A 20625-nucleotide genomic window follows, 5' to 3' on the forward strand; every position below is an offset into this window, starting at 1 on the left:
CATATGTTGAAGTAGTTTTATCCTCTCATAAACTGCCAAGTGTATGTGATTGCAGGTGGTTTTGTGACATTTTGAACAGCTCAAGATTCTAGAGTAACATACTGGACATGTCTGTTATGGGAGGGTTTTAAAAAGATGGTTTAGGTGTCTGTTGAGTTTGTTTCCAGGTTCATAAGCTCTCCATCTCCCTGTGATAGCAGACGTGTTAGTAGACCTTGGTCTGGTATTAGGGCCTCCCTCTCTGCTGTCTTATCTGGAGGATGAAGGATAATGTCACTGTGCCAAGGCCACAGCTGAAACATGCAAAGACCTCCATGTTCAACTCACATCCCTTCAACTCAATCAACCCCTCTAGACTAGTTAGTGGGATGACATGTTAGATTGTGTGGTGTTTGGTTTGACTTGAAAATGATAATTCATAGTATGCATTTTAATTTCTTAAAATACACTAGTCATTCATATACAATACAAAATACTATTTTATCAATCAAACATAATTTAAGCCATCATTTACAGTTTGAAAATACAATGCCAAAAGTTAAAAACATAAGTGTTTCACATTAAAGAGCATAGCAGAAGTCACTCAGATACAAAGATAGTTCCAACAAAATAGACTCAAGGAGTGGAAACTAATAGTCAGTCAACTACATGTACAGTCAGTCAACCACATAGCTAAGGAGGCAGTGAGACCTAGGGATTTGAACCAAAATGATTTCCCAATCATTTTGTCCTGAAGAGAACCACTTTGTTGTTGTTCCGTTACACTGTTCTGACCAGAAAAATAAAGTTCTGAACTGGTTTTAACCCCCCCAAAAAGTCCTGGTTTATATCATTCCTTTCGTTTCTTTTTTAACCTGTGAAATCAACAGTTTTTTTTTTACATTTAGCTCATTAAATTACTTCACCAATCAGTGTGGATAGAACAGGCAAACTAGTTGTTTACATGCGTGACGGACAGAAATGCAGCCTATAACGGAAGATGCAACTGATATTTTACGGGTGGGGAGAGAGGGTTGAGGAGGAGGCTTGAAGATCTGGGCATCTTGTTATGACATGCATTATCTGAATTAGGTCCACAGAATTATACCTATGAGTAGCGGCTTGTATGGAGAAACTGACTGTCCTTTGAGCTAGCTTGCTAACAAGCTTGAGCTAGATAGCTAACAAACTCGTGTGCGCAGAGCGGCACCAGAATAAAAAACATCTTACCTTTTTGTAGTTAATAAATTCAACATGAAACTTGATAACTGGGTCTATAGTATCCTTAACTAGCATTGAAAAAGAGAATCCATTCTTCTCTAACTTAAAAAAATCTCTCCCTGTCTTCTGAATCACGCTTGTAACGTCAGAGGGGGGGGGGGCAGGTAGCCTAAACACTCAAAATCACAGGCAAAGATTTATCTTGCAGGGAGACACTGGAATATGTTTCTTAGTGACAGAGTGAGGGCTTTGCATAGACACTTTGTTGCATTTTTTTGTGGGACAAGAAAAAAATGCCAGGAAAGTAAAATAACGTTATTAACCGGTTGCCATGCCTTTAAAAAATAACGGTTCAGTTCCGGAACAGTATGGATCACTTTCGTTCCCGGTTCCATTTCTGTTCTTTTAAATGTTTTGTTATTTTCCGGTTTTCTGTTGTGTTTCCTGAACCGGTTCCAACCCCTTGTGGGATCTATTTGAGAAATTCTACTGCACATTTTCCACTTCTCCCACAAAAAAGTCACATTTTCCAGCATCACAAACACAGAGAAGCTAAATCTATATGTTCTTGATCTCAGCTTTCAGTTCTTGGCAGTGTCCAGCGGGCACTCCTGCATTTGGCCGTCGTCTACGGCACCCTCAGGCAGATGCACGGTCATGGTGCAGGCCCGGATGCCGCCCAGGGGTTCCAGCACGTTGAACACCCGGTCCCACTCGTCCTTCTCTGGGTCGTAGCGCTGCACGATGTCCACCATGCAGCGGCTGTTCCAGGAGTAGCCCCCAACCACGTAGATCTGGCCCTGGAGCACGGCCACCCCTACATCACTCTGGCCCCGTGGCATGGCCGCCACCACCGTCCACTGGTCCACCTGGGGGAAGATATAAAACGCAGGTCTGAGCTCTAAATGGTCTCAGAAGTCCGCATTTCTCCAAATGCCATTGGTTCCTTGTTAGGTCGTAATTTTCACACAACCCAGAAAGTTCCTAAAACTTTAAGGGAAAGGGGGATACCTAGTCAGTTGTACAACAATGCATTCAACTTCCGCATTTAACCCAACCCCTCTGAATCAGAGAGGTGCGGGGGGCTGCCTTAATCGACATCCACGTCGTCGGCACCCAGGGAACAGTGGGTTAACGGCCTTGCTCAGGGGCAGAATGACAGATTTTTTACCTTGTCAGCTTGGGGATTCAATCCAGCAACCTTTTGTTTACTGGCCCAATGCTCTAACCACTAGGCTACCTGACCATCAAACTCAGGACTTAGTTAAGTAACAGTTAGGATTAGAGTAAGGTTTCGGGAAAGTGGTACATTTCTTATCATATTGTTGGGACTAAAATCAGGGCCTTTGCCTTGTTTCACCTCAGGGCTGTAGAATTCACAGTTAAGTACGTCATCATAGTCGCTGCTGCCCCGGAAGTGGTTCCCTCCCATCACATAGAGCCGGTCACCCACTGTGCACATGCAGTGTAGGCCACGCAGTTCCATCATGTCGGCACGGCGACTCCATGCGTCAGTCTCAGGGTCATAACACAACAGCTCCTTCTGGAACGTGTCCCGTGTGATTCCGCCTGTTGGATCAGTGAATTGACATTGGTTTCATTATTAGATACTGTAGATACTATGAGAACATGTTTACTAAAATACTATTTTATGTCTACAAACTAGTATACTATGGTTTTAATAATAAGACAAACATTTTAATTTCAATCCATAAACCATGGTCAGAGAGAGTTTATTAGCTACTGCTAAATCAGCAGTTACTCTTTTTGGGGTCCACACAAAACATTAAACAGGACATAATACAGAGCATTAATAGACAAGAACAGCTTAAGGACAGAACTACATAAATGTAAAATAAGAATACATTCATATAAGTATGCCTTAACATTCCATGCATCATATGCTCATACTCATCAATGTTAATGGCAATACTGCAGCCATTCATTTTTTCTCCTACTTTCTAAGCAGGCCCTGATATTCTATTCTCACAGCACCAGTGTTCTGTAAACAACAGAAAATCTCACAACATTAGGAAGACACACTGTTTCACACGATCGGTGTCCTTGCTGCTTCCGTCTGACGTCAATACTATGCATAATCATGTGAAGTTCCAACGAGGTCGTTGACTCCAGCTCACTTCCCCTGACTTTAACAGATCCATGGAGTTCAAGGGGAAGGCAGTGTAACTTTGGTAGTAAATGTGAAGGATGGACCATGAGAAGGAAAGACTGATGGTGTAGGGAACTGAACTGTGAGCCGGTGGTCAGGTGTTTTCCTACACATACTGTCAACCACCAGCGTAGAGTGGGATAGGAGCAGTAATGTGAAAACCAGAAATGTTTGGGTCTGAACAGGAAGGACGTGGTCTGGTGCTGCGAGCTGCAGAGAGCTGTGGCCATTACCCAGGCTCCCAGTGTCCGGTCTGGAGTGTGAAGTCACGAGCTCTGCTGGTCGGCTACTGTATAGCAATGTAGCAGTGCCGAAAGCCCTAGTCTGCCCTAGAAAGCCTATGTAAATTATGATTGCCAGAACGGCCAAACACAAAAAATGTAGACGACCGTTTTGGCCTCTAAAATGTGTTTATTATGATCAAGTTCGATCCCCACTGTGAATTATTTTAAAGTTCGCTAGAAATCGAGATATTTAATTAAATGGTGATCCATTCTGACTACTACATTTGTAGTCACACAGGTCCACATGCTGAAACAGAACAATCACGGGCAGGCAGGCTACGAGGAGACTCCCGGTTGACTCTCTCAGGCAGGATGAAAACGACTACATTGACCATGATACTTTGCGTGCTAGGGCCACTTCCATCATGATCCTTTGCGATTTTTTTTGGTGCCATTCAGCCCACATGAGGTTGGTGGCACCTTATTTGGGGAGGACGGGCTCGTGGTAATCGCTGGAAAGGTATAAGTGGAAAGGTAATAAGTGGAAAGGTATTAACAACATCAAACACATGGTTTCCATTTGTTTGATGCTATTCGATTTGCTCCATTCCAGCCATTATTATGAGCCAACCTCTCCTCAGCAGCCTCCACTGATTCAGCCCCATTCAGCAATATGGTGGCTTCAAATTCAAATACTTCCGGCTTTATGCGCAATCGGGAGTTTTCCATAGGAATACATGGATGGCGTCAGCGCTATCACTATCTACTGGTTTTAATGTCTATGCCATTAACCCATTACCAGAGGAGTCTGGTGGGAGGAGCTATAGGAGGACATGCTCATTGTAATGGCTGGAAGGGAATAAAGGGAACAGTATCAAACATATGGAAACCACGTTTGACTACATTCCATTTATTCCATTCCAGCCATTACAATGAGCCCGTACTCCTATAGCTCCTCCCACCAGCCTCTTCTGCACATTACACCCTCCTCTACATGTTCCATAACACCTCCAATGGAATCCACCTGCTTTTTGGGCTCAAACTACTAAACCACTGTTTAAATGATTGCAGATTAAAAATGATACATTTTCTACATGCACTTTCAAAACATGCGTTCAGAATAAGCTGTTTTCTGGCTGTCTGTGTGCAATAAATTTACACAATTGCTCTTCAGAGAGCTGCGGTTAACCTCGTCGGAAAATAAGTCTACTCTGACCCATTTCAACCAAAGGTCTTTGTGTTTCCTGGCCTTCATAGTTGCTAGGAGACCGACATAGAAATCGACCAAGATGAGAATGAGAACCTTCCAGAACTACTATGTTTTATTAAAGTCTATCAAAGTTGTTAATTGACAAGAGTGGATTAAAACATGTAAACAACACAGCCTTTGTTTGAATTCATTAACTCAAAACCTCTCCAGTCTGAGCTGATTTTATCAGGACAACAATCACAGTCAATTCAGGCCTTCACATTGTAGGTTTTAACAGTTTGGTAAGTTTGTATGTAACTACCAGTGGTCTGAGAAACTCACCTGAGACATACATCAGGTCACCATGGACTGTCCCAGCATGCCCGTAGTGGGGGTCGACCATGGGCGACACGAATGTCCACTCGTTCCTTCTGAGGTTGTAGCACTCCACGGTGTCTGAAGGAGTAAAAAACATAACTTCACTCAAGATGCACCTTAAAGATCATAATCCCTTGGAATTTATTGATATTTCTGTGTAACAGATTGCAGTAAAAACCTATCCAGTACACTTAGTGACTCACCGATCTCTCCTGAGGCGTTCCGGCCCCCAACAGCATACAGCTTCCCTTTCAGGGTGCTCAGGTGGAAGAAGGTTCTCTTCTCGTTGAGCGAGGCCACCTGCAGCCACCGGTCGAAGCGTGGGTCGTAGAGGTAGGCGCTGTCCACCGCCGTCTTGCCCTTGGTGTCGTAGGTGCTCTGGCCACCTACGATATAGAGAAAGCCCCCGAGCAGGGCCACGCCGTGCTGGTAGCGGGGAACCTCCATAGGCCTCAGCGCCCTCCAATGGCCGATCTCCTCATCATACAGTCTCAGCTCCCTGCTCACCACCAGCTGCTGCCTCATCACCCCGCCTAGCGCCAGCAGGTGTTTGGCGTCTGACCGGATGCGTGTGCGCTCCGTCTGTAAGGAAGGCTGGAGGAAGGGCATCATCTGGTAGTTGCTGGCCTCTAGCAGGAGGTTGACGCAGGCCGTGTCCGAGCGCATCATGGCCGCTCCGCCATCATCGCGTCCCTCATCCTCCTGGGAGATCTCGAGCAGCTCGGTGGGGGTCATGAGGGGGAAGCGGACCTGGCGCATCAGGGAGTAGGCGGCGGAGCGGCGGGTGGGGGGGTCGTGGTCCAGCCAGGAGCGGGCGATGCGGTACAGCTCCATCTCAGAGAAGCCCTTGAGGCTGTCACTGGCCAGGGCATTGGCCAGGCTGGGCTGAGAGAGCTTCAGGTAGCGGCCAGACTGTAGCAGCGCTGACAGGTTCTGACATACAAACTTCCCAATGTGGGCCTGTACATCCTCCAGGAGCAGGTCCCCGGCGATGCGCTCCACCTCCACACAGTTATCAATGGTGATCTGCCACACAAACAGGTAAACAGACAAGACTGGATGAACTTGTGAAGGGTCTCCTGTCTTTACATTGGCCAAACTTTCCACTGTCTCTTCAATCCACCCATCCACCTGCCCATTGTTTATGGGGCGGCAGGTGGTTAGCGCGTTGGGCCAGTAACCGAAAGATTGCTGGATCGAATCCCCAGTGGGTTAACAAGGCAGTTAACCCACTGTTCACCGGTAGGCGGTCATTGTAAATAAGAATTTGTTCTTAGCTGACTTGCCTAGTTAAATAAAGGTGAAATGAAAAATGTAAAAAAATATGTTTCAGTAACAGTAGGTAACCGGATTCACTAACCTCAGTGCTGAGCAGCTTGTTGCAGAAGCTGAGGACGGGGAGGACCTGGAGGAAGTTGGCAGCCTCCAGAGTGTCCTGCAGGTTGGCCATGCTCAGACTCAGCCGGGATGTGTAGATGAACTCTATGATGTTCTTCAGACCTGTTTTACTCACCCCATGGAGCTTAATCTCCCTCATATCCTGTTCTCTCATACCCCCTAGAGAGAGGGAGCGAGGAAAAGGGAGAGATATAGAGTGTGGATGCTGTTACAGTTAATGGTGTAAGAGTGCAAGTATATTTTAACATTGTGAGATGTAAAAAGAGGACGTTTTAAGTCAAGGTGTCAGTGTCCTTATCTGGAATTTGTTCCTTACCACATTCACCTTTATGGTGGTTGGTCTGAGTGGACGTGATGAGTGCAAGTACAGTAAGAGAGAGACTTTCATTAGCTCAGCCCTGAACTCGTCTGTGAAACAATCTTACATACTTAGGATCATTGATCCTTTGGGAGCATATGCCCTCGACAAATCCTCTCCACCACACATTGTAAAACAATCACCAGTAATTCAAAAGGCACTCGCACAGTTGAATAAAATGAGAAAAAAAGAAGGAACCCACACACTGCTCTTGATAGTATCACTGATCTTTAATAAACTGTATGTATCGGCCTCACGGTCTACGTCAGAGCTTTGGTGAGTTTTTTAAATTAGCGCCCTTATGTAGACCTAGTCCCACCCACATTCGTTCCACGCGTCGAATGGGGTTGAAGTCGAAGGAAAACAAATAAGTGCTACCAAATATAACAATATGCATTTCATAAATATTCTTATAAAGTGTGTACATAAAAACACGTCTGTAAAACCACAATGAGGACATCGACCTACCAAGCAAGTTTTCATAAATCATTGGGTACAGCGCAAGAAAAACGTCAGTGTAATCTGAAATAGGGGCATAATTCATGTTCAAATTTACAGCATAACATACATTGGCATTTCATCATTAAGACCTTTAGGAAATAATGTCCGGAGGGTGAACATCCAAAAACATTATCTTTTGCTCAGAGTATTATTTATATCACGTCCCCTGTCTGATATCTTAACTTTCTCTATGCCACAAAATCTAAAAGGTAGAAAGGTCATGTTTTAGGTCATTAAAATGTACTGCGACTGGATAATCCCTGTAGTTTCTCCTAATTGAACGTTTATGTTCAATGATTCTCTCTTTGAGAGAACAAGAGGTTTTACCGGCATAGCAGAGCCCACATTGACATTTAATAATGTAAATAACATGGAGCACGTAATAATGTAATTTATTTGGAACCGTTTTCCCGTGTGTGGGTGGCAGAAATATTAACACTTCATCATATTGTTGCACTGTGCGCAACCTCTGCATTTATAGCTTCCATTCGGAAGAGGGCGTAAAAGAGCCTGGCTGATTTTCTTTTGTGGCTGGCAGTTCAGTTGGCATGGACCAATTTATTGCGTAAATTGCGACCTCTCCTATATACAACAAGTAGTGGATTCTTAAATTCAGCAGGCAAAGCTGGGTCCGATGATAAAACATGCCAGTGTTTCTTGACAGCATCTCCCACGTTTCGCGAGTTCAAAGTATATGTGGTTGTGAACATTACAGAGTGTTCTTTAGCTCTAGTTGGTCTTTTTTTGTAGCAGTTCATCTCGCGTTTTCCCCAATGCCAAATTAAGAGCTTCATCCACACATTGTGGAGAATAGCCTCTTCTTAGAAACGTATTGCGCATCTCCGCTGCTTTTTCTAGATAGTCCTCTGTGGAGTGGCATATCCCGAGCAGTCTGAAGAACTGGCTTCTTGGAAGTCCTCTTTTTAATGCCTCAGGATGGAAGCTGTCCCCCTGTAATATAGTATTTATGTCCGTTTCTTTTCTATACATAGCTGTAAACAGGGTTCCATTTGATTTCTCAATCCACATATCGAGGTAATGAACACGTTTAGTGTCACATTCAATAGTGAATTTGCGATTGGGGTCAATGTCATTGAGTAATGCCATAAAGTCTGACAGCTCTTTTCCCGTTCCTCCCCATATGCAAAAAAATGTCGTCAATATATCGATACCACTTCAGGACTTTATTAAAAAATAGATGTTCGTTTTCATTATTAACAAAACGTTCTTCAAAAAGACCCACATAAAGGACCGAGGTAAACACAGACTCTGGTTGGATATTCGCCTGTAGTTTTCCTTACGTCCACCAACAGCAGTTAGGGACCGTCAACATAGTGACAAATCTCATTTTTCAAATTTTAATAGCTCTTTAACCTTTACTCCTAAAACTTTCAAAACTGGTTCTAGCTAACCCGATGGCATAGACACACATTGCACACACTTTTTTTGGTCGATTTACATCTCACACGATTTTAAATTATTTCAATAGCTCCTTGGTCATGTGACCTACTGACTTCAAACAAGGTTCAGAATGTACACTCGGTGGGCCTACACATTGCACACCCTTTAGTTTGTCCATTTTCATCTCTCACAATTTTACATGAATTTTCAATGTTTCTAATTTCAATAGCTCCATGGTCATGTGACCTACTGACCTCAAATTACTTTCAGAATGTCCACGGACTGGTTGAGATGGGCGCCGTGAGGCATCCAGTGTGGTAACACGACCGATCCCGGAGAAGTTCTCTTTTCTTTGTGAAGGGCAGGGCGCCCTGGAATGGGTTCGCCCCGAGAGAGGGGCCCAAGCCCTGGAAATCGTCACGGTTTCGGCGGCGTCCGGTGAGCTCTCCCTGGCCCTTGAAAATCCGGGGGAGACGGTGCAAATCTCACGCAGGGCGGTACCTATATCCGCAGCAGGTCTCCAAGGGGAACAGCCTCTGGAATGTTATAACAATGTAGGTAAGGGAAGTTGGCAAAAAAGGTCTGTAACTCCGGGATAAGGATTGGCTCTAAGGGCTGGGTTGGTCGGGCTGGGGTGCGAAGCAGGGCTGGGCTAGAGCCGCGGCTAGGGGAGCAGTCGCTCCGTCGCCCTCCTCTCAGCACCATTGGAAGTTTGTTGTTCGGCCCATCTCACGGTCTCTCGTGTGGTCTCGCAAGGGGCTGCGTGCGGGGGTTCGTCAGGGTGGTGCCCGTCGGCGGGCCGAAGGCGGACCGGTGGGGGGTTGGGTCCGGCGGCGGCAACTCTGGACACACGCCGGGCCCTTCTCGCGGATTTCCCTAGCTACGACGCTCGCCGGCCCCACACATTGTAGGTGGGGAGGTCTCCTCTACGCTCACTAGACTTGAGGCGGAGACTAAACCCATTGGTCCCACAGTGATAGGGCATTGCATGGATCTGTCTCATGCCCTACGATGTGGGGATAGGTATCTCCAGCTTGTCTGGGGAGGGAGGCCTACATCTGATATGGGTAGTACTATCCACGCCCATTGCTTTGCTGTGGAACCATAAAACAGACGGAAGAAGCCTAGGTTCCCACTGGGCACGGATCACTGAATGTCAACTTGATGAAACTCAAAGGAGCGTACCCACCTGACGCGGTCGCACTCAAATCACTCGTGGGGTGACTGTGACCCCCTCATGTCAAAGTGAGGAATATCGATGAAGCGCTGGTAAAGGTGGTTCCTATGGCTCTGTCCCGGAGGGCTGACTGGGCAAGCAAATGATTTAAAGGGGATGATTATTTTCTGTTGCTTCTTCCGACACCCGGTCGATGGTGCCGCTAGATACTGCGAGGAGTATTTGCTTCTCAAGCCTATAAGTATTGCGCTGGCACTTGATGTTGATTGGGTGTAAAAACCCAGTTAAAGTCCGCTGAAGGTTAATAGCGGCAACTGATGTCCAGTTTGTAAGACAGAAAAGCCTCTGATGATACCACCGGTCGTGACTTGAATGGATGTAAATTTGATGATATCTGACCGTAGCATGCAACCCTTCACATTCGCACTCAAACCACCTTCGGGGTGGCTGTGACCCAGTTATGTCAAATTGAGGAAATTCGATGAAGCGGGGGAAAACGGCGAGACATAATTAAGAGTCTCGAGGTAGCCAAATGCCTCGTCATCTAATTAGTGATGCGCAGTCCTCTGGTGGGACAGTGAGTCAGGTTGGGACTCGCTGTGGAAGTCAAGGCCTGAAGGGCTGTAGTTCCAGGGAGAAAGCTATACACTCTCAGGCCCAAGGAGAGGGCAGGCAGGCATGCAGGGAGTGTAGGCCTAGAGGCCAGGAGTCAGAGGTCACCAGGTCAATGGGGGCCTGCCTGGAGGTCAGGAAGGCCCCAGGGAGAAGTCCCAAGTGAATAGGCGTGTGAGTGACACTGTCCTTCACGGGGGCAGAGCAGGCAAATTAATGTAAAATCGTGTGAGATGAAAATTGACAAACAAAAGGGTGTGCAATGTGTAGGCCCACTGAGTGTACATTCTGAATATTGTTTGAAGTCAGTAGGTCACATGACCAAGGAGCTATTGAAATTAGAAAGTAAAAAAATTGAATGTAAAAACGTGCAAGATGAAAATGGACAAACTCAAGGGTGTGCAATATAGAAGGGTAGTCAGTGGACATTCTGCACCTTGTTTGAAGTCAGTAAGTCATATGACCAAGGAGCTATTGAAATTAGAAACATTGAAAAAGATAGAAAATTCATGAAAAATTGCTTGAGATGAAAATGGACAAACTAAAGGGTGTGAAATATGTAGGCCCACTGAGTGTACATTCTGAACCTTGTTTGAGTCCAGTAGGTCACATGACCAAGAAGCTATTGAAACTCTAAAGTAAAACAAATCATGTAAAAACATGTGAGATGAAAATGGACAAACTTAAAGGTGTGCAGGCCCACTGAGTGTACATTCTGAACCATGTTTGAAGTCAGTAGGTCACATGACCAAGGAGCTATTGAAATTCAAATATAAAAAAGTTTGTACTTCGTTTACGGTCTCTAATTCAACTAGGAATAGAAAATGTTGCTCACATTTCCACATGTTTATTAGCTTTTCAAAGCTAATTAAGGGTCAAATAGTGAAAATAAGACCTGTGCAATGTTGTGCGCAATTTTTCCAACATCATGACACTTATTTGGAGTCTGTGGCTCAAGTGGTTTGAGAGCTATTCAGGGTTGAAAGCACAAATATCCGTTGAATATCCAACCTGAAACTGTCTTTACCTCGGTACATAAAGGTTAGCATAGCTCGGAGCGACTGTGGAGCCCATCTATGTTCCATTCGTTTGGAGATAGTGTTCATCATCAGACCTGAAATAGTAAGACTCTCGACATCTAATGTGACCAAAATACAGTCTTCTGTTAAACCCGTTATTAGTGAAATCTTGTTTATGAAGTCTACAGAGTCTTTCACATATGATGGCAATGCTTGCACATAAATAAAAAAAAAAGAGTCTACGAAGTTCGACAATGGCTCTACCATTGAGTCTATTCCTGCAACCACTGGTCTGCCTGGATAATTGCCTTGTTGTGTTTTAGGTTTGTGTAATTTTGACAAAATGTACAGGCACGTGTGGCACATTTACAGCAAAGGTATTCATATTCAGGTTTTGAGATAAGGTTATTTAATAGGGCTTGCTCCAGATTAGAGCATATATCCCTTTGGAACACCTGTGTGGAATCAACACTCCGTTTTCTATAGAAACATTCATTACTGAGTTGTCTCTGAATCTCTTCTTTGTATTTTTCATAGTCTAAAACAACCACAGCACCCCCTTATCTGCAGGTTTAATAACCAAAGATGAATCTTTCATTAGTTCATTAAGTGCCTGTTCTTCTGTTCTAGTGAGGTTCTTCTGAATGTAGTTTGTTTTTCTCGTACATACTGATGTAACCGATGTGAAATCGCTAGCTAGTTAGCGGGGTGCGCGCTAATAGCATTTCAATCGGTGACGTCACTCGCTCTGAGACCTTGAAGTAGTTGTTCCCCTTGCTCTGCAAGGGACGTGGCTTTTGTGGCGCGATGGGTAAGGATGCTTCGAGGGTGGCTGTTGTCGGTGTGTGCAGAGGGTCCCTGGTTCGGGGCGAGGAGAGGGCCGGAAGCTAAACTGTTACATTGGTTGTTAACCATAGGACAGAATTTGCTTTTGGGCTTAAAATGGGTACCAGTTCTTTGTTGAGTTTCTAGGCACGAAACAGTGTTTTGAGAAAACACGTGCTTAAGTTTACTTCTTGCGAAAGAATATAAACAGATCTACTTTCGTATCAAATGGTTGGTCTGTACATGTAGGTACAAAAGAGAGGTCCTTAGATAAGACTGAGATTTGCGTGTCAGACTTTTTTGGAAAGGTTAATTACCGCGTCCTGCTGTAGCTCCGTGTCCACAGCCTGTGTTCCTGGTCCCCTCTTTGACCACTTGCCTCTCCCACATCTTTTCCTTCGTGGAGCCTTGTTGTGCTGCTTTCAGATTACCCTGACGTTTTTCTCGCGCTGTACCCAATGATTTATGAAAACTTGCTTGGTAGGTCGATGTCCTCATTGTGGTTTTACAGACGTGTTTTATGTCCACACTTTATAAGAATATTTATGAAATGCATATTGTTATATTTGGTAGCACTTATTTGTTTTCCTCCGACTCCAACCCCATTCGATGCGTGGAACGGATGTGGGTGGGGCTAGGTTGAGTGTGCTAATTTAAAAAACTCACAAAATCTCTGAGAAGTACGTGAGGCCAATACGTTAAGCTTATTAAAGAGCAGTGATACTATCAAGAGCAGTGTGCGGGTTCCTTCTTTTTTCTAATTTTAAAACAATCACCAGTGAAATAATTTGACATATAAAAATATATTGACATATTGCATAAATTGAAAGCCCTCTTTGAATGTTATTTATCACAGACTAACCAGTGAACATGGCTTTGAAGTAGTCGCTGGCAGAGGCCATAATGACTCTGTGCACGGGGAAGGTGTCACTGCTGTCCCCAGGCACCAGGATGACATCACAGAGAGTCTCATCACCACGAAACAACTCAAACCCCTGGAAGGAAGAATAACATTCATCTTCCATCAATGGTCTCGATCCGCTCCATGTTAAATGGTATTAGCAACCATTCAGATAGATTACTGAAATAATCGTCCTAGGATTCTTATACATCTTGGCAACCCTCACAGCTAAATAATCCTACAAAAAAATGACTATAGTATACTATAATATTTTTATACGTAGTATTTACTGCAGTGTTTTTGCGGATATGACTGTAGTATACTATAGTATTTACTGTAGTGTATTTGTTGGGATATGGATATTGGGCAGGGAAATGGGCGGGGTATATGCATATTAAACATTTGCGTATCAGTACAGTGTGTAGTATAGTATTCTACAGTATACAACACAATTCTACAGTAAGCACTACACGATCGAGGGATACGACAGTGTATAGTATAGTATTTCACAGTATACTACAGTTTACTACAGGACACTATAGAATTCTATAGTAAGTACGATAGTATTCTATAGTAAAATGTAGTATTTGTTATGTGGGATAACCCTATTACACCTTTAATATCTCTGCCTGGTGTATGAGGGCTGGTTGGGTTGTACCTGTAGGACTGTAGTGCCATGCTCATTGCTGCTGAACCACCTGGTTAGAGGCCTTGGAGGGAGGCTTGGCTTCAGGCTTATATCAGTGGGTTTCGGGGGAAGCTCCAAGGGTTTAGGGGCTGGGGCTGTAGGGGTTGGAGGTTTCGCTGCTGGGGGAGTGGGACTGTCAACTGTGGCCGTGACTGGGGCCGGGGCTGGGGGCGGAGATGTGGCTGAGGGTTGGACAGGCTGTGGTGGAGGTCTGGGTGGCTCTCTAAGAGAGCCTCTGCTCCCCAGACGAGACAGTCTCCTGTGAAACCTCCCCTGCACACTCTCTTTCTCCTCTCCACTGCCCCTGGAACACAACGACAGGGGTCTGAGAGCTGCTGTATCATCCTCAGCTACAGTATAAGTTAACTCCACCCTTTATCACATTCATCTTTCTATGACATTGTTTTTCACATAAACTCATATCTTCAGTGCTGAAAAGTGCATATATTGGATTTTTGTCCGTTTACATTAAGGTTTACAGTGGCTCGTCTTTTGTATTCTCACATTGATTCATATACAAAAATCAGGGGCGCAACTTTGGTTTTAGAAGTGGGGGGGGGGCATAATTATAATATTTTTTTTTATCCAGTCGGATAAACACTCCAAACAGCCTACCCGACCGCTCGGAGGCGTCTGCATGGCCCTAAAGCACACCGTTGCCTCATTTTGTATCACATTCCAGTTATAAAACTGGGGGGGGGGGACAAAAATGCAATTTCAGAATGTGGTGGGGACATGTCTCCCGTCCCCAGTGAAATTTGTGCCCCTGACAAAATACTTAAACCTAAAAATGACAAATATTCGGATCAGCCTACCCCATCTCTGTTGGTGTCTTGCTGGATTTCCTGCTGCCCCTCTGTGAAAGGTTCCTTAGAAACAGAGAGATGAGACAAAACTAAAACAGGGCAGGATTAAATTGATGTTTAGTCTGTCAGTACAATATACTTTTCTATTCTCTCTTTCAGAGCCTCTTCACTCTGAACAAGCTACAATTTGGGAAATGAAACAGTTGAGTATGTCTTTGTGGCATACATAGGTTGTCTGGTACTCAATGCTCTATAGTATGACTCACTTCATCAGAACAGGCCCAGGGCTAGAGGTGCATGTTTGCAATGTGGGGCTTTCTTGATCATATCGTTACCATACTGTCTCTGTGTTAGTGTATACATGTACGTGTACGCTGTAAATGTTAAGACATTCCTGTAACTTCACACAACATTTATGTTGCAGTATGTTGCTATGGTGTAACTTCAATACTTCAATACATTTTCTGATGTTTCTAGTGGATTACAATAGTATTTTTTACATCTAACAGTAGCCTCTGAACTCTGAACTTACACCTCACTACATATTCATAATTTCTGTTTATATTCTATTTTTGGATCATGGATGTTTCTGTGCAAGACTTTGTGCTCTATATCAAGTGTACACACTTTACACTTGCATTAACAAACATGAGAGGAAAGGAAGGAACCTACCTTGAAGTTATTATTTTCAACAGGTTCTCCCTAACCGGACGGCCTTCTTCCGGCATACACACATAACCAACATACAGCAATCTGTTTAATGCTTTACAGATCACTAAATGTCTTCCTGCAGCAGCTGGATGCAAAGTGGAACCGTTATGTAGAGCGTGGTAAACAGCAGCACAGTCAGTTTCTCACAGCAAACCGAGAGCTCAGCCACTTCCTGTGTCAGTTCTCTTTCTTGCTCATTTCGTTTAACCCTCCCCACCCTTATTTTGACACATTAGGTGTTGTAAAGACAGATGCAGAGATGGAAGAGAAAGCGAGACATCCCACATGCAATTTTTTTCTGGTTCATATACAGACAATGAACTAAGCAGACCAGACTCAGCTGCTAATGCATTGGTGCCTATGGGAGAGCCAACCCCCTAAGCAGACCAAAACTGAATTTTTTTTTCATGGTAAACGACCTGGGTGGGACATCTTCATTTAACCACCATCTTTGATAGATGTATACAATGACTTGTTGCTCATCCTTTCAAACTCCAGAGACTCCTATACTATACTTCTTTAGTGTCAAATGTGGCACTACAGTGTCATAAGTTTATTTTTTATATTTTTTAAAATTATAATATCATGTTTCAAATAATTAGTATCTAAAGAAATGTGAGTTCAATTGTACGGGGAAACAAATAACAAACAAACACCATAACATTTTTTTGTATCAAATCAAACTGAATGAAAGATACGAGGCATAAAGTCTTCTAAAATATGATATTTTACTCTCAATGTGGTTTTACAGTAGTTCACACAGAAATAAGAATAAATAAAAAGGGCATCTCAATTCAAGTCAATGATGGCATAATGGGTGGACTGGCAGCCATTTTGAGTGTACCCATGCCAGGATGTAAAATCAGGAAGAATCCCTTCAATCTGTGCTATGATTTGTTGAGTCAATTCAAATGACATTATAAAAACACACTCCATTGCATGAGCCACATCAGTTAGCATCATTTTAATGAACATTCTACATTACCACGGCACTCCAGAATCAGTTGATGGAACATTCCAAAATACCATGGAAATGATTGTATCATAACACCAGGCAGCCATTGCGAGTGTACCCATGAGTTTACCAGTCAATTGCCAGGGTTAGCGCTTCCAAGTCCATTCTATTAATTCTTATTTCTATGAGTTTTCATGTCATTGTGTCTCCAGGGTTCTGAATCAAATCACACTGTTGTTCTCAGAGGATTAGGAACTGGAATGCCAAACGGCCATGTTACATCACTCTATCTACCAATCAACCACACTCCTCTCACTGCTGCATTCACAACCGTATTCCACCTCACCATCCAGAACAGTTATTACAATCAAACCAGAAGGGATCAATCATTTCACCCTCAGATCTGCTTTGACTGAGGGATCTCTGTTAGACATTGATCTAAAGGCAGACCACCTTCACAATTCACTAAACTTTAGTCACCATATCAGAGACACAATATCAGGCCTCTCTCACTCATACATGCGTTAACACTGGGCCTGCAGCCATTGAGAGTTAGGAATAGGGTAAACGGCATGATCTATATCATGTCAACATATCTCAGCTGAGTGATAACCATATTTTGCTGGTTATATCATATGGAAGCTGCTTGTATTGCAATGTCCAGTTATTTCCCCACAAGAACTCGGGCAGCCACATTGGATTCCACTATTAAAGTTGAGGATGTTTTAGATTGATGTCAGATTCAGTTTAAGTTCATTATGATTCATGTGACAGGTATTGTTTTGTTGTCCCAAATTCCGGTTTAGTTCGAAGTTATACTGATTGAGAAGATAGCTCCGTTTTGCTGCGTCGTCATAGTTGTCTGGCTGGTTCTGGCAACCCCTGCTGTCAAGTCACAGTTTAGAGAACTGGATGAGGTTCCTGTTGATCTCAGCCACGTTCCTGCACCCTGGGGGAGGAAAGATCAACAAAACATTAGTGTTGCATTGTTATGAGGTTGATGTAATGATAGCTAAGGGTTTTTAATCTCAGACTGGAAAAAATATAATTACAGATGTAGAATCTTAATTTGTTGCTAAGAATTTTCTTGCACAGCAGGAAATGCAAATGTGTAGTGTATTTGAGGTTTAAAAAGGCTTCTAAAGTTTGTCATTTCCACTTCGAAAATTCTGACTTGATTTCCTCCAACGAAAAATTTATCAATCCCTACAACAATGTCCATTAATTATAATCCACATAATAATTCACATTTCCTATTGCTGTAGAATTATTTTCCTGTTGTAGCAAACTGGCTCAAATTAATATCCTTCATTTATATGTAAGAAGTTTTGTTCCTCACTCACCAGACAGAGCCATTGACAGACGGAACTCATCGTTGAGGATCTGTAGTACCTCCCTTACCCCCTCCTCACCCTGAGTAAACAAACACAGGCAGCAAGACAGTCGTTACTCTCAGTATCTAAACTTAATAGGTCAATGACACACAACGTTAATAGTTACTTTATAGGCAAGGCCCCACACGGCTGGCCTCCCGATGAACACACACTTGGCTCCCAGAGCCACGGCCTTCAGCACGTCACTACCGGTGCGAATCCCCCCGTCCAGATACACCTCGATACGCCCTTGCACCGTATCCACGATCTCAGATAGGGCATCTATCTGTGTGGTAGATAGAGAGAGCAGAGGGAGGTAGAGAAGAAAAGCCTACTTAGCCATGACAAAGGACAGTTAATTTGAGGACTCCTACTGTACAACAATGGAGGTTAAGCTCTAGGGGAAGATCTCAATTGCATACTCCTCGCGTCCTCTCTCCTAGTCTCCTAGCCTCCTTCTCAAAACCCATTGAAGAAGGTCAGAGAGGAGGAACTGGCATTTCATCCAATGGGTTTTGAGAAGGAGACAAGGAGAGAGAATGCGAGAAGTATGCAATTGAGATCTTCCCTTAGAGTTCAACCTCCATTGTTGTACAGTAGGAGTCCTCAAATGAACTGTCCTTTAATATCACCATTTCATTAACTAAATATTGTTTGGCTTGCTGATTGTAGAGTGAAATAGAGGGGACATGAGGACGAGGTGGTGTAATTTGTCCCCGTTCTTACCGTGGCGGGCCCTCCGTCCAGCTGGCGTCCTCCGTGGTTGGACACGATGATGCCCTGGACGCCGTGCTCCACGGCCAGCTCAGCATCCTCCTTGGTCAGGATGCCCTTGATGATGATGGGCAGGCGGGTGAGAGACTGCAGCCAGTATACGTCCTTCCAGCTGATGGAGGGGTCCAGGGTGTTGGAAGGGATACCATACTCTTCAGAACTCGCAGCCTCCTACAGACATAAAATGCAGTACACAAACATATACAGTACAGTAACATATACACACAGAAGGACGCCTCAGGGGAAATGCATTCGTTGGATTTATTAAATCATTTAAAAGCAGCTACTGTCTCTCTGCTATGCGCACTATGGGCTAGTTTCCTGGACACAGATTAAGCCTAGTCCTGGACTAAAAAGGACTAAATGTTCAATAGAGATTCTTCATTGAAAGTGCTTCTTAGTCCAAAATTATGATTAATCTTTGTCTGAGAAATAGTCCCAATATGATTTTACGGTTAAATCATTACTGTTAAAAATATTTAATCTAGAAAAGAAAGCAAAAAATATGTTTATTTTACCATTACCTGGATGACCCCGTCAAAGTTTTTGACCTTGAGGTGCGGCGGGAGCTTGAACTGGTTGCGTATATCGTTGCGGCGCTTCCCAGTGTAGGGCACGTCGACGGTGAGGACCAAGGCTTTGTAGCCTAGGGCCTCCACACGGTGAACGATTGACTCAGACAGCTTCCTGTCCCGGTACACATAGAGCTGGAACCAGCGGTAGCCGTTAGGTGCTGCAGCCACGATCTCCTCCACAGAGCAGGTGGAGTAGGTACTGGTGATGTAACAGGTGTTCACTGCCTCCGTACCTGAGGAAAGAGAGAGAGAGATTTTGAGTTGATCACCCCTAGGATACTCAGTGACAACAAAGCTATTGATCTGCAGAGCTCAACCTCTACAGCTGTTAAACCCCTCCTAGTGCTCACCCCTGGCAGTAGCCATTTCGCCCTCGTGCCAGGCCAGGCAATGGAAGGCAGTGGGGGCGATGCCCACAGGAAAGCTGATCTCTGTGCCCTGCACCGTGGTCCTGGTGTCACTCACCGACACGTCCCGTAGAATCCGTGGTCGCAGACGGATCCTGGGACAGAGACAAATGGATTTTTTTGAGTCACATTGTTACCAGTTCTTCCTAGCACTCTAGTTTGACGTGTGGTGTTGTTGAGTGGTTTTTGTGACATAAAATTGTATATCTTGTAGTTTACAGGACAGGGAGAGGTACCTACCGTTTGTAGGCCAGCAGATTGTCATCCCTGGTGCAGCACTCATCTGCTCCGGCTGCGTAGTAGTCCCAGGTTGCCTTGGAGAGGTGCTCTTTGGCATACTCCTCAAAGTCTGTGAGACATACCATAGCCATCTCAGCACAGCGGATCCCCTCTCTGTGGGATATATGATCACTGTCAGGGACAGCAGATGTAAAGCAATGTCATCAATATGTCAATTACACTATCAGGTAAGCCTGTATTAAAAGCAGAACTGGAGAAATAGTTATGGCATTGATGGAGATTTAACACAGTAAAAACACTGTACTTTGTTGTGAGCTGAAAGGAGTTGTAAATTGTGCAATTGAAACACATACAATAACTGCAAACAGCTTCTGGTGCATTTTTCACAAGAATACAGTGTGGAAAATTTTGTGGTGTCACCAGAACCTGGCTTTCGGAGCTTTCGACCCAAATGATTTTGTCTCAACAGCGAGTCTTTTGCGCTGCTGGGATGGTGAATAAAACTAAGCTACACTGCATTACACACTGCATTGGAAATACAGCTGGGCTTGGATCTGTATGCACAGAGATGACCTCAAATAACCTAAAGTTAATTAAGGACACAATACAAAACTAGCCAACTTGTCAACACCCATGTTTTTTGTAAATATGCCTACTGGACTAGTACAATACTAAGCAATTATCACAACAGAGAAACAAATCTACACAATCAAAATGCCAGAAAACATAACAGTGCAGTCATA

At 44.1% G+C, this 20625-nt stretch overlaps 2 protein-coding genes across 3 annotated transcripts; both read right to left on the bottom strand.

Annotated features, from left to right (window-relative positions):
• Positions 1-55: 55 nt before the first annotated feature.
• si:rp71-68n21.9 (kelch-like protein 9) lies at positions 56-15575 on the bottom strand. The gene is made up of 9 exons (XM_039007067.1): positions 15520-15575; positions 14857-14910; positions 14012-14345; positions 13315-13447; positions 6522-6718; positions 5365-6187; positions 5126-5239; positions 2561-2769; positions 56-2069 (listed from the first exon to the last, which is right to left on the bottom strand). The coding sequence occupies exons 1-9, from the start codon at positions 15573-15575 to the stop codon at positions 1782-1784; spliced, it is 2208 nt and encodes a 735-aa protein (XP_038862995.1). The 3' UTR covers positions 56-1781.
• A 1726-nt stretch (positions 15576-17301) lies between these two features.
• On the bottom strand, positions 17302-20013 carry LOC120057957 (hydroxyacid oxidase 2-like). Of its 2 annotated transcripts, none has more exons than XM_039006438.1 (7): positions 19883-20013; positions 19586-19737; positions 19179-19468; positions 18613-18828; positions 18014-18172; positions 17857-17926; positions 17302-17462 (listed from the first exon to the last, which is right to left on the bottom strand). In XM_039006438.1, the coding sequence occupies exons 1-7, from the start codon at positions 20011-20013 to the stop codon at positions 17407-17409; spliced, it is 1074 nt and encodes a 357-aa protein (XP_038862366.1). In that variant the 3' UTR covers positions 17302-17406. The 2 variants fall into 2 exon arrangements, with proteins under 2 accessions (XP_038862366.1, XP_038862367.1); XM_039006439.1 differs by having other exon boundaries at positions 17303-17462; positions 18613-18831; positions 19185-19468.
• Between the last annotated feature and the right edge of the window lie 612 nt (positions 20014-20625).

This window comes from Salvelinus namaycush, chromosome 13 (genome assembly GCF_016432855.1).
Source record: "Salvelinus namaycush isolate Seneca chromosome 13, SaNama_1.0, whole genome shotgun sequence".
Lineage (NCBI taxonomy): Eukaryota > Metazoa > Chordata > Actinopteri > Salmoniformes > Salmonidae > Salvelinus > Salvelinus namaycush.

Excerpts from the sequence above, each read along its gene's own strand:
- si:rp71-68n21.9 (XM_039007067.1), bottom strand. The coding sequence starts at position 15,575 with ATGCCGGAAGAAGGCCGTCCGGTTAGGGAGAACCTGTTGAAAATAATA. Across the intron at positions 13,448-14,011 it reads ATGGCACTACAGTCCTACAG|GGGTTTGAGTTGTTTCGTGG; the intron begins GTACAACCCAAC and ends TCTTCCTTCCAG. Across the intron at positions 6,188-6,521 it reads ACAAGCTGCTCAGCACTGAG|ATCACCATTGATAACTGTGT; the intron begins GTTAGTGAATCC and ends TTTGTGTGGCAG.
- LOC120057957 (XM_039006438.1), bottom strand. The coding sequence starts at position 20,013 with ATGGCTATGGTATGTCTCACAGACTTTGAGGAGTATGCCAAAGAGCAC. Across the intron at positions 18,829-19,178 it reads ACGGGGTCATCCAGGTAATG|GCTGCGAGTTCTGAAGAGTA; the intron begins GTAAAATAAACA and ends TGTCTGTAGGAG. Across the intron at positions 17,927-18,013 it reads TGTGGGGCCTTGCCTATAAA|GGTGAGGAGGGGGTAAGGGA; the intron begins GTAACTATTAAC and ends TTGTTTACTCAG.